Source organism: Ochotona princeps, chromosome 15 (genome assembly GCF_030435755.1).
Source record: "Ochotona princeps isolate mOchPri1 chromosome 15, mOchPri1.hap1, whole genome shotgun sequence".
NCBI classification, from domain to species: domain Eukaryota; kingdom Metazoa; phylum Chordata; class Mammalia; order Lagomorpha; family Ochotonidae; genus Ochotona; species Ochotona princeps.
The window spans coordinates 14,371,326-14,384,560 of record NC_080846.1 but is presented as its reverse complement, the minus strand read 5'-3'; the positions used below and the strand labels follow the sequence as shown (position 1 = coordinate 14,384,560).

General features: G+C 38.0%; 1 protein-coding gene across 1 annotated transcript in view; it reads right to left on the bottom strand.

Moving 5' to 3' along the window:
* NUP37 (nucleoporin 37) overlaps window positions 1-13,235 on the bottom strand; it is a 32,380-nt gene that overhangs the window by 7,581 nt on the left and 11,564 nt on the right. The window contains exon 4 of the mRNA XM_004589602.3: window positions 12,165-12,259. Coding sequence (XP_004589659.1) covers window positions 12,165-12,259 — 95 coding nt within the window. The remainder of the gene's footprint in view (window positions 1-12,164; window positions 12,260-13,235) is intronic.

The window sequence follows — 13,235 nt, the reverse complement described above, 5'->3', positions numbered from 1 at the left end:
CTAACATGCATTTGATATTTTGTTGACTATTATAAAAAATTAGCAAATACATACCAGTTTTTCCTTTCAAGTGAAGGTACAAAAGAGGTGGAAAAACTTGGACAATCTACAAAAATAGGTCAACTGAAAAGGTGCAGTCCTGTCAATGGGCCAAATTTTAGCCTAACTTTTTTTTTTTAAAAGATTTTATTATTATTGGAAAGCCGGATATACAGAGAGGAGAGACAGAGAGGAAGATCTTCCATCCGATGATTCACTCCCCAAGTGAGCCGCAACGGGCCGGTGCACGCCAATCCGATGCCGGGAACCAAGAACCTCTTCCGGGTCTCCCACGCGGGTGCAGGGTCCCAAAGCTTTGGGCTGTCCTCGACTGCCTTCCCAGGCCACAAGCAGGGAGCTGGATGGGAAGTGGAGCTGCCGGGATTAGAACCGGCGCCCATATGGGATCCCGGGGCTTTCAAGGCGAGGACTTTAGCCACTAGGCCACGCCGCCGGGCCCTAGCCTAACTTTTAAACAGTATTTTACCCTGAACAAAACCTAGCCCCTTAAAAAACAAAGCAAAAACCAAACACACACCTGAGTTAAAAATGAGGCTGAAATTGATTATTTTTCAGGGATCTAGGATAAAATGATTTATGGTTTATAGTTATATGCTTATTCAATAATTCACACTGGTTGCATAATCTAAGTATGCAAAACCAAACTAATGAGTTATCCTAAATTAGTTACAGATGATATAATTTAACTATTCTCTTTTTAATAGATTCCCTAATTAAGTCAGTCTCAAATCCATCTGTAGGGCTCAACTCATTTTTCTACATGGTCCATCTAGTTTTTTTTAACCCCATCATAGTCGCATGTCTTTTTGCTTCCTGGATAAATTCTTTGAAACTTACCATACATAACAAAAAGTACCTACATCTTCTATGTACAATTCAAAGATAACACCCTCAAATATGGCATTCAAATCAACAGCATCTCCAGGATCCCAGAGCCACGCTGTGCTTACTTCCGTCTTAGTTCCCTGCTTTCATAAAAGGTACCCAATAGTCTAACTTCTAGTATCACATCTTCCACTTACTTGTTTCTGTGCATTATGGAAATGGATAATAAATTACACATGTTTTTTGACCTGGCTTCTGTTACTCATCAAGTGCTGCGAGATTTATCAACATGTTGCATGTTTTAGTGTGTTCATTCTAACATACAGTATATGCCAATAATTAAGCACAACATAATTATTTATTCTGTTGTTGAAACATTTTAGGCTGCTTCCAATTTGTTTGTTTTCAATATAGCTGCTACATTGCTTCTGGCACATGGTTCCTAACACATCATGTCCCATCATCCTATAAATAGGATACTTGCAAAAACTTTACCTGAGCAGTAACAGTATCACTTACAACTTTTAAATATATATTAAATTGTTGTAATAGTCACAATATTGAGAAATTATAATGTAACAGTTGCTGAGTATAGGCACGAATATATCATCTCCATTGTCCTGTTACACACATACACACACACCCCCCCCCACACACACACCCTCTGCTGCTAGGCCCTTACCAAGGTACAGAATTGCTGCCCAATAGGTTAATAAACATGTTCACCTGTAGCAGCACCATGAGATTTGGTTGTTATATATTCTTGTTCCTTTCATATGTATTTTTAATAACCAATGGAAGAAGCTAAAACTTTTCCTTATTTTCTGACAAAATCAGTCTGAAAATAGTCACTTGCTTGTTTAAAAAAAAAAAAAGAGGTACAGTTTTAAGTTGGTCTTACTTTACAGGGTACACTTCTCCATCCCTTTCTCTGGAAATTACTTTGTTGGCCTCATTTATTTATGTCTGAGTAAAGCTGTGTCAGCTTGAAAATGCGGAGAACACAAAGTCCAGCAGAGGCTTACTGAATCTCTTCCTTGGAATCCGTCATTGTGTGCATTTCTCACATGCACACCAAGGGAGGATATGGGCTCTGTGCTTAGCAAATGATATATGTTGTAAACCTATGCTTACAGTGTAATTACACAATATTTTATAAGCTGAAATAAATGTGAGCTTGAGAGAACTGTTTAAATGAATCCAAATAAATAGCAAACTAACTAAAGTTTCTTCAAAAAATAAAACTCTTTGTGTAACAGCTATAAAAGACTAAACCAAAAAAGAAAAAAAAATAGATGTACCCTGAATCAGGCATGCTTTTCTAAGTGTTCTTTTTATCTTTTTATTGCAGAGGTTGTGTTATGGTCCAACATCCATTAACACTCATAACCTAGGAAAAAACTGTTGGGACCATATCAAAAGATTGGCAAATGGTTTTTCATACAGACACACAGTGCCTGCCTGGCACAGTAGCCTATGGTTAAAGTCCTCGCCTTGAATGCGCTGGGATCCCATAAGGGCACCGGTTCTAATCCCAGCTGCCCCACTCCACTTCCCATCCTGCTCCCTGCTTGTGGCCTGGGAAAGCAGTCGAGGAAGGCCCAAAGCCTTGGGACCCTGCACCCACATGGGAGACCCAGAAGAGTTCTTGGCTCCTGGCTTCCGGATTGGCTCAGCTCCAGCCATTGTAGTCACTTGGGGAGTGAATTATTGGACAAAAGGTCTTCCTCTGTTTCTCCACCTCCTCCTCTCTGTATATCTAACTTTCCAATAAAAATAAATAAATCTTAAAAAAAATATATATATATACTGTATATGTATTACAATAGAATAAGATATGGACAGTTTTACAGTTTTGGTTAACTCATGTTTTGGTTACTAAGAAAACCATAGGTCCACAGCATTTTACATACTAGGGGATTACTGTAGCAGGAAATACAATCAAATCGCAGAAACTCAGGTTGTATATTCTTTGTCAATAAATTATTTTACAATACATGATTCTCACAGAAGTGTACTTTTAAAGAAAAGGTGCATCACAGGGAAAAGTTTTAAGAGTTCAGTTTTTTTAGTAAGTGTGATCAAACACTTAAAGATAACATACCACATATAAAGAAGTAGCATATAAGAATGGTATAAGTATTATGAGATTATGTATCCTTGAACAAAAGTTAGAAGTTATAGCAAATATATGTGTGTATATATTCTGGACAGTCACTGTGGCATAGCAGGCCAAGAGTTTCACCTGTGGCTCTGTGGGTGCTGCTTCAAGTCTGTGCTGCCCGACTTCCAAAACAGCTCCCTGCTACCAAGTCTGGGAAAGGAGCAGACGATGGCTCAAATGCTTGGGCCCTTGCACCTTGCGGGAGACCCTGAGGAAGCTCCTGACAGCCCCAGCTCTGGCCGCTGAGGCCATTTGTGGAGTGAACCAAAGGATGGGAGAGTTCATTCTGTAACTTTTTCAAATAAAAATGAATGTTTAAAAAATTTTAAAATGTGTATGTGTACATATTTAAATGTTTGCAAGAAAAATTTCAAAGGAAAAGCTTTTAGGATGAAATTAATCTGCTGACGTATTAAACGCTGTGATCCTAAACTCCTATATTTAACTATAAGCTTGAAGGATGAGGAAATGACTTGATCTGATGATTATGAATTATACTTAATTAGTTTATTGCTAAAGCTATTGCCTCATCTTTGCTGAGTTCTTTTCAGCAGAACATTAAACAGAAACACCATAGGGCATTTAAATGTAATCATCCCATATAATTAATAAAAAAGCGCCCTAAATAGGGTGTTGACATTCAGGAGATACCCTGACACTGTCAAAGGGCTTTCAGTTGGCAATTAGTAGAGGGTAATGTTCCTGCTGAGAATCCACAAGGATGCTTCCTTGGAAAATAATCTGTGCTTTTCATTTGCTTCTTCTCCATTTTTAATTGGTAGCTCATTGTCTATTAGGGAGCCCACTGTGGAAGGAAATTCCTACTACCAAATGTTTTGGACAAGGGACAAAAGGAGAAATGGATGACATTAAGTGACACATCTGTATCCATTTGGCCCCCTGTAACTAGTAAAGCAAAAATTACAAACCACAACCTTTCTAAAACCATAGCTGGATGGGGAGGGGTTGGGGGAATCCCAGAGCCTATGAAACTGTGTCATAAAATGAAATGAAATTAAAAAAAAAAAAAACCATAGCTGGATCATATGAATCTGCGTTCTGATTAATTAAATATGAAAACAGGAACAAAACAGTTATAGAGAGATGTAGCTATAAAAACGAAAAGGCACTTTATAATTTTCCTGGGTACATAAAAGGGACTCCAGGATTTTTAGAAAACTTGCATTTTTCACTAAATCCATGCTAAGGAAATGGGGATTTCCTCTCTCATTTGCAAATAATCAATCACTAAGTTACTCATCAAACTACTGAGAGTCAAGCAGGGCAAGCATCCATTTCCTTAAGGAGTGAATGTGCAATTAGAAAGGAAAATGAAACAAATTATACAAGAATTTAGTGCCAAAATACCTAGTTTTAAGTGGAAATTAATCCAGAAGTATACAACTATGTCAGCAAGAGCATCAATCCAGGCACTGCAAGCAGAGAGGTGGATATACCTCGTCAGTTTATAGCACAGACCATGGAGAACTCTGACAGAAACAATGCAACGGCCTGACAGCTGTGGATATGTAGAAGGTACTCTGAGTATGTATCAGTGTTCCAAATATCTTCATAAAAATGATTATGCTTTTAAAAAAATACTTTATGCTACTGGACACATAGTAGCTTTAGTCTACTAGCAATATTAATAAAAGTGACTACTAATTAGAGGCTTCACTGGTTTCAGAGTATCAAAATGGTGAAAATGGCAAATGTATACTATTATTTTAGCCCTTAAGAATTAAAAATGCATCAAAAATTAGTCAATAGTCAAAGGCGATGTATACTTGTGGGGAGAATGGCAGGAGGGGGAGTGGCCTGCTTCAAACACTAACAAGAAAATTACACCATACAGACAGTAATCAGCTGTGCTTCGTGAAGCCTTGAGGGTGTTCAAAAATCTCAAACTCACACACAACTGCTGGAAGTATAAACAAGCTCTGCAGAAGCTACAATTCTGTCATCACAGAGGTGAAAAACTGAGGCCACTGCAGAGGTAAATCACTGCCATGCTACTTAACCAACACAGGCACACAGATATCTTGAAGGATGGGAACTGTGAGAAATTTTGTCACATTTAAAAACAATCCTCAAAATTGAACTCTTAACTGCAAAGACACAGCACATGGCAGCTTTCAGACAGATCCTATGCAATGGCTGCATCGGTAAGGAACTCGGGGCTTTGCCTTTAATATACTTGTTGACACAAACACCAGTAATGCTACCTACGAAATACTACCATTTTCTTATTTTTGAGAAAAATGTTGACAAACCTGAGTTTGGCTTTCTGCAAAATACCAAAGCCATACAGGAAGGGAAGTACTTATCATTCATAGATTCTCATAATAAACTTTTAATAGTTGTAAGGACATGACTGTCACACAATTCACTACAATGTAAATCTTACTAGCTGCTGGTTTAGGAATCTATAGAATTACTTAACTGTAATGGTTTTGCATTGATACTTTGTATTAATTGTATTGTTTTTGTACTTCACTTACAAAGGAGTATGAGAAACAGCTAAGTGTTGAATATTATAGTGGTGTTAACAGCACATGATTACATACTCTTTTAGAAAACTCATCAACTTAGACTTTTCTTTTTTAGAAACCTTTACTTACACTATTTTATTGCTTTGAATGTAAAAATGTCTGCAAACATGATCATCAGACTTGAGACACAGAATTCTTACATTCCATTCAACAGAGGTAAGATATTAAGAAATTCAATATAAATTGGAATTGTTTTCTAGAACTAGGCAGTAACTGACATTGATTCAACTTTATTTCCTGAATTGTTTGGCCCTTAAGTTAGCATGAATAATATAAATGATCCCGATTTCACTCAGAACTGGAATTATTTAGGTTTGATGAATGTGCTCCTAAATGTGGATTACTTTCCAAGGAATGTTTCCTTGGCTGATCTTCAGAAGACACTCAGTCTCCGCTTTGTTTCCCACAAAGATTGTTTTAAAATACATCACATTTTTGTGATCCCAGTTGCGAGGGGGAAGGAGGAGGTGTACTCCAGCGTAATTACAGATGGTAAAGGCGCTCTCACGTACAGCAACAGAAAACTAAGAACCCACCTGGCTGGCATGTGGGACAGAAGGGACATCTGCTGAACATTCTTTCTCCTCTTGTAACTTTCTCAAAACTCTACAACTGGTTTGGTGAATGTCTTAGGTAATTTAGTAGTTCCTTATCCAGTTTATTGATCTTAAACTAAGAATTCCCAGTTTTTAGACGTTAATTTGTCTCAGCCATAAATTCTAACCTTTCAGGATTATTGATGGGTAAGGAAGAGGAGGAAAGGGAATTGTGACATTCTTTGGCATTACAGTGAGTACTAGGTCTTCTATTTCTTTTGTATCCCCTGAAGTACTAAATGTTGGCTATACTAAACGTCTTTAATAACACTTGTTGATCTGAGTTGTTCTTACAGAATGGTACTGTTTCCAATATACAAGAACATCTGTTATTTGGCACTGACTGGGAATGAGATGTTCTGTATTAGCAACTTTTAAAAATAATATGCTTAACCCATTAATTACTTACACAGTATTCCTACCTCTGTTTCTAGGCAGAAAGTAATAAATCTTTCTAAATGAATCTATACTCCCTTACATCTCAAATATTGTAATTTTAACCTTATTGTGAGGATAATAGGCTGTAACTATTAACATTAGTATCTCTGGTTTCCTGTCTGCATATGTAAGTGCATAAAACAGAGATGAACATCAGTTGTTTTACATCATACAGTTTGCTATCTGTAGGCATGTAGGTGTATACACACATATTTCTGTATATACATGTATGTGACTGTGTATTTGTATATGCTGGAGATGATGAGATACCATAAAATAAGTGGTGGCATGAAGCCAAATGTTAGTAATCTTACATTACTTGAGAATTTCTTTAAATATATTTGGGAAGTGGCTGCTTTGGAAGGTGGGCAATGCCCCCCTTATAAAGGTGTAGTGACATTTCAAACTGCATTCCTCTCATCACAGTCATTGAGCACTTACCACTAAGAGACTCTTCCATACCCTGTCTGACCTCTGATGACCTTCCCAAACGCCTTCTTACTGAAAGGCTGACACAGCCCACTTTAGGAGAACTTGCTCTATCCTCTAAAATGTTATGTCTTAGCTGCGTTCAAGGCTTTTGTAACTTAAGCATGACTGAGTTCATGAATCTGTGGCTCCAAATAATGCTTGAATCTGTTTACACATGTAAGTTAATACAAATGTTAACTTCCTTAATAACATACAAAAAGAAACTGCTTCAAGAAGCTTAAAGTAGGGCTCGGCAGCGTGGCCTAGTGGCTAAGGTCCTCGCCTTGATCCCATATGGCTGCTGGTTCTAATCCCGGCAGCTCCACTTCCTCTCTGTCTCTCCTCCTCTCAGTATATCTGACTTTGTAATAAAAATAAAATAAATCTTTAAAAAAAAAAAAGAAGCTTAAAGTAGAGACAATATAAAACTTGAGGGCCTGGAGGCGTGGACTAGCAGCTAAAGTCCTCACCTTGAACACACCAAGATCCCATATGGGAGCCGGTTCTAATCCTGGCAGCTCCACTTCCCATCTAGCTCCCTGCTTGTGGCCTGGGACAGCAGTCGAGGATGGTCCAAAACCTTGGGACCCTGCACCCTGCACCCACATGGGAGACCTGGAGCAGGCTCCTGTCTCCTGGCTTTGGGTCGGCACAGCACCAGCCGTTGTGGTCACTTGAAGCATCGGATGGAAGATCTTCCTCTCTGTCTCTCCTCTCTGTATATCTGACTTTGTAATAAAAATAAATAAATCTTAAAAATAAAAAACTTGAGAGCCAGACTATTTGGGTAACTCATCTGTAAAAAGAAAATAACAACAGAATCTACCCTATAATATTTCTGAATATTAAATTAATATAAATATTTAGAATATTGCTTGGTCACATGTTGCTTTATACAATTACAAATCAATGCTTATAATACCAAGGGGGCTATTCTTGGTTGTTAAAATGACTGAGGTGCCTCGGGCATGAACTGGATAAGAGCCAGACACACTATTTTCTGTGACTTTTGAGTTCCAAGAAAACATTACAGACTTATCACAAGATGGGCACATTTCAAGAAAGGAGATGGCTGCAGTGTTGGGTTACTATCCTTTTTCTCATAAACTATTTAATTTTGTTCCATCACTACTAAACATGAATTCTCACTGTAAGACTGAAGACTTATTCAGGGCTATGATGCTGCAGCACTCCAGATGGCACTATTTACATTATACTTCATGCCAACCAGATCCCGGGAACTGGGCAACTTGGCCTTGCCTCTGCCTTCATGTTTCCTAATGTCTTACTTTTCTGATAATCATCACCACTGTAAAGCAGGATAAAGACTATCCCACTATGTACATGTCAAAGGTTGTATCTGAGTACAAAAGCACTGTTACTTTATGAACTCATTTTAACAGAAATGTGCAACAATTAAGGTATTGTAACAGACTTTTTTTTTTGCAATTTTTAATTGATAGGTAATGTCTTCTATATTGTAAAGTACTGACAAAGATGGTACTGGGACTGAATGTTAAGTGGTATCCCATTTGTAGTTTTGTTTTTTTTTTTTTTTTAAAGATTTATTATTATTGGAAAGGTGGATATACAGAGAGGAGGAGAGAGAGGAAGATCTTCCGTCTGATGTTTCACTCCCCAAGTGAGCTGTAACGGGCCGGTGCTGCGCCAGTCCAAAGCCGGGAACCAGGAACCTCTTCCGGGTCTCCCACACGGGTGCAGGGTCCCAAAGCTTTGGGCTGTCCTCAACTGCTTTCCCAGGCCACAAGCAGGGAGCTGGATGGGAAGTGGAGCTGCCGGGATTAGAACCGGTGCCCATATGGAATCCAGGTGCGTTCAAGGCGAGGACTTTAGCCGCTAGGCCACGCCGCCGGGTCCATAGTTTTGGTTTGTTATTTTACTATTAAGTAATAACATTCAGCATCTTTTCATATGCTTGTTGTTACTTACACATCATCTGTTGAACTAAGTTCTTTGTCTACTTAAAAAGATACCATTTTGTTGAGACTGAATTACAAGTTTTTCATATATTCTGGATATGACATGATTTGCAAATTTTTTCTCCAAATCTGTAAACTATCTTCTTATTCTCTTGAAACTATCCTTTAATGTCCAAGTTTCAATTAAAAAATTCATTTATTTTTATTGGAAAGGCTGATAAGATTTATGGAGAGAAGGAGAGACAGAGAAAGATCTTGCACCTACTGGCTCATTCTCCAAATGGCCACAGCTGAGCCAATCCGAAGCCAGGAGCCAGAAGCTTCTTCTGGTGCACAGTCCCAACGCTTTGGGTCATCCTCTACTGCTTTCCTAGGCCATAAATGGGGAGCCAGATGGGAAGCGGAGCAGCTGGGTCATAAACTGGTGCCCATTTGGGATCTCAGTGCTTGCAAGGTGAGGATGCAGCCACTGAGCCATTGTGCTGGGCCCACAAGTTTTAAGTTTTGATAAAGTACCATGTATTATTTCTTATTTTGATTTCATATTTAAGAAACCACAACTGAATCTGAGATAATGAACATATCACCTTGTGTTTTAAGAACTTTCCAATTTTAGTTAGATGTTGAGGCTTTGTTATCAGCATAATGTTGCTGATAATAACAGAATGAGTAAGAAAGTGTCTGCGCCTCTTCTATTTTTCCAAAGTGTTTGGAAAGGCTGTTGGTAACTCTTGAAGTACAATGATGTCTCCAGGAAAGCATTTTGTCCTGGACTTTTCACCACTGAGTCTGCATTGCTGACTCAATCACTGTTACAGGTCTGTTCAGATTTTTCTTCTTCAGTCAATTTTGGCAGTTTGTGTGTTCTGGAAATTTGTCCATTTCATTTTGAAAATTCAATTTTCAGTGTATAATTGTTTTCATCATTCTTTTAAAATCCTTTCTGATTTCTATAAGATTGGTGGTTGTATCTCCTGTTTTTGTGACTATACTATCTGGAGTAGTATTTTTGTCCACTTTAGCTAACAGGGTGGAGAATGTTGGGCCCAAAGGCCATATAAAGCTGTGAAATCATTTGGTTTGGCCCTGCCAAGGTAAGAGCAAGTGGGAATAGAAATTAAATAAATCTATAACTGGCTAATTTTTAAGCTGATAATTTTATATGGCTCATGAATGATATTATAAATATCCAAATGGCTCTTGGCAGAAAAAAGTTCCCCACCCAAAGACTTGTCAATTCTATTGATTAAAAAACAAAAAAACTGCACTTTTAGTTTTCACTCCCTCTTTCGTGTCTCTTTTTCTTTCCAATTTATTATTTATTTCATTCTTGTATCTTTGGTTTTTATTTGCCTTTTTTTTAATAGTTCCTTAGGGTTTAAACTTAGGTAAATAGATACGAAATCTTCTGTTCTTACCCATTACACAAGATTTTATATTCTCCTTTGTTATTTCTTCCTTTATATACTGGCTATTCAAGCTACACAATAGCATATAATACCCCCCTACTATATATAGATGTTACTGATTTGTTTCATTTCTTTGTAGTCTAGGTGATGCTTTGTGTACTTTGTGTGATTTCAGTTCTTCTATTAAGACATGCTGTGGGGCCCTGCGCCCTGCTCTAGTGGCTAAAGTCCTCACCTTGAACGCGCCAGAATCCCATATGGCAGCCCGTTCTAATCCCAGCAGCCCCATTTCCCATTCAGCTCCCTGCTTGTGGCCTGGGAAAGCAGTCGAGGACGGCCCAAAGCCTTGGGACCCTGCACCCACGTGGGAAACCTGGAAAGAAGTTCCTGGGTCCTGGCTTCGGATCGGTGCAGCATCAGCCATTGTGGTCACTTGGGGAGTGAATCATCGGACGGAAGATCTTCCTCTCTGTCTCTCCTCCTCTGTACATCTGCCTTTCCAATAAAAAAAAAAGGGCTATATCCAAAGAGTGGGAAAAATCTCTTCCTTTTATGGGAGACGGAAGACAGAGAGACCACCTGATAAGCAATAACAATGCTAATTATGGTCTAGCATGATTAGACTTTCAGGGGTAATGCAGCAAATTTTTTAAAAAGTCAAATTTATCTAAATGAAAAGACTTCCTCTGAAGTTAAGAATTCTGTACTTTTAAAAAAAGTATACACTGTTCCTTTCATAAGGTAAACTTGAAATTTCTTATTACTTAGTAAAATACAAAATTTGGAACCTTTTTCCAGTCCCTAAAATGCTTTGCAAAAAGACTCCAGAACAATCAAAGCCCTAAGTGCAACCCTAGGGCTTTTTTAGGCTGTGGCTCTTTCTTTACCAGCTACTTCTTGGCTTGTGAAGATAATTCTTTCCTGCCTTCAAAGCTGTTCCATTTACTTTTCAGGTCTCTATATATACTTGTAATACTCGGAGCCTTGGAATCTTAATGTCCTATAAATCTGTATGTCTTTTATTAACCTATTAATAATGGCTCTGTCCCTAAAACTGTCAAAACATGAGTATAGTATAGTATAGTATAGTATAGTATAGTATAGTAAGGTTAAAATTGTTGAGAAAGCTGTCAGCATTTTTACATCTAACATAAGTGAAGCACTTTAATAATTTTATTAAATGGTTATAGTATTGATGATTTAAAACATCAAAGCTGTGCAAAACAGCTTGTTGATGTTCTCAGTTTTGTTACAGAAAAATGAAGCAATGACACAGCTTTAGCGACTGAGTCACTCAGTTCATTACTGACTCTGTAGCTGGTTTCTCCCTCCCATTCTTGCTCTTCAAGTGGCTCTTGTGATAAGATCCAGTTTTCAGTCTATTAAAATGTTAGTGGAGTGGAGGAACAAGATATTGGCATATACTGTATCAACAGAATTATTGAGACTTGAATTTGTCAACATACCCAACAGTCCAGGTATGACATTCAGAGAGTATATCAGATTCGCAGTTCACTGCTAAACCCTAACTTACCTTACAGGGTCTGGAAGTACTTCACAAAATAGCAGCCGCCACATAGGGCCGTAACAAACATCAAAAACAAATAAATCTGAAAACAAAAGTTACATTTTCCTCTAATTTTTGAAATGCAGTTCTAATTACAATAAAATAAAAAATAAAAAATGTGCTTCTAGCATTGGCAACGTACCTGCAGGTATGATCATCACTCACACTTGCGATTTCTTGGCCTTCTTTGGGATCAAATACCAAATCATTAATGAAATCTGAATGGCCTTCAAAACACTGACAGAGGGGAAACAAAGCTAGTAAGAACACAGGAAAATAATCTGCAGTATTCCTACCTAGTCTTTCCACTTCACTGCCTTAAAAAGTTTTCATTGCACACTTTTCTTTTGTATAAATACTTCTTAGACATTCTGCTATTTTTAAGACATGATTTACACACTTAGTTTTCTGGAAGGTTTTTCTTGGAAAGAAGTTGAACATTCAACACACTGCTATTAGCTTGGTTTTTCTTTTACAGCATTCACTTCTTACAAAAGCACACTTTTTAAAAAAAACTGTACCTGTCTTGTTTTACCTCCTTTCCTGTGTATCTAAAGTTTAAGTAAAAGTTAAAGCTACAAGCCTTTCAGGGGTACTAAGACAAGTGTTCTGGTATGCTTTTTACCTCCTATCTTCTCCTTTGTGGACTTATTACTACTTCACACACACACACACACACACACACACACACACACACACACACACGGTATGGACTTCTACCTTCTACATTCTTTATTCACTGTTCACTCTGATTGCTGGCACTGGTGAGCCAGCATTCTAAGTCAACAGTCACAATCAATATTTTTTATTTACAGGAAGACCAAAAAGGCAATACATTCTTAAAAAAAAAAAACATGCTAACCTTTTAATCTAGGAACTATTTATCAACTCAACATGGAAACATATGTGAGGGTCACTCTTAGCATGTGCTTTATAGATGTCAGCACAGCCGATCATGATCGCGTGAGGCATAGGATCATTCCCGTTTTATATACAAGGAAATGGGTGCAAAGACATGAGGGTACTTGACTAAGGTCACATCATTACTAAAAAAGTTAGAGCTGGCACTGAAAGAAGAGGGCCCGGCTCTGGTATCTGTGCTCTTCCCACTTCGCAGTCCTGCCCAAGCTATGTTACATTCAGCATTTGTTTGCTTGCAACTCTAATCTTACTTTACAGTCTTTTAAAGTCTACTATATCCAAACATGAATGT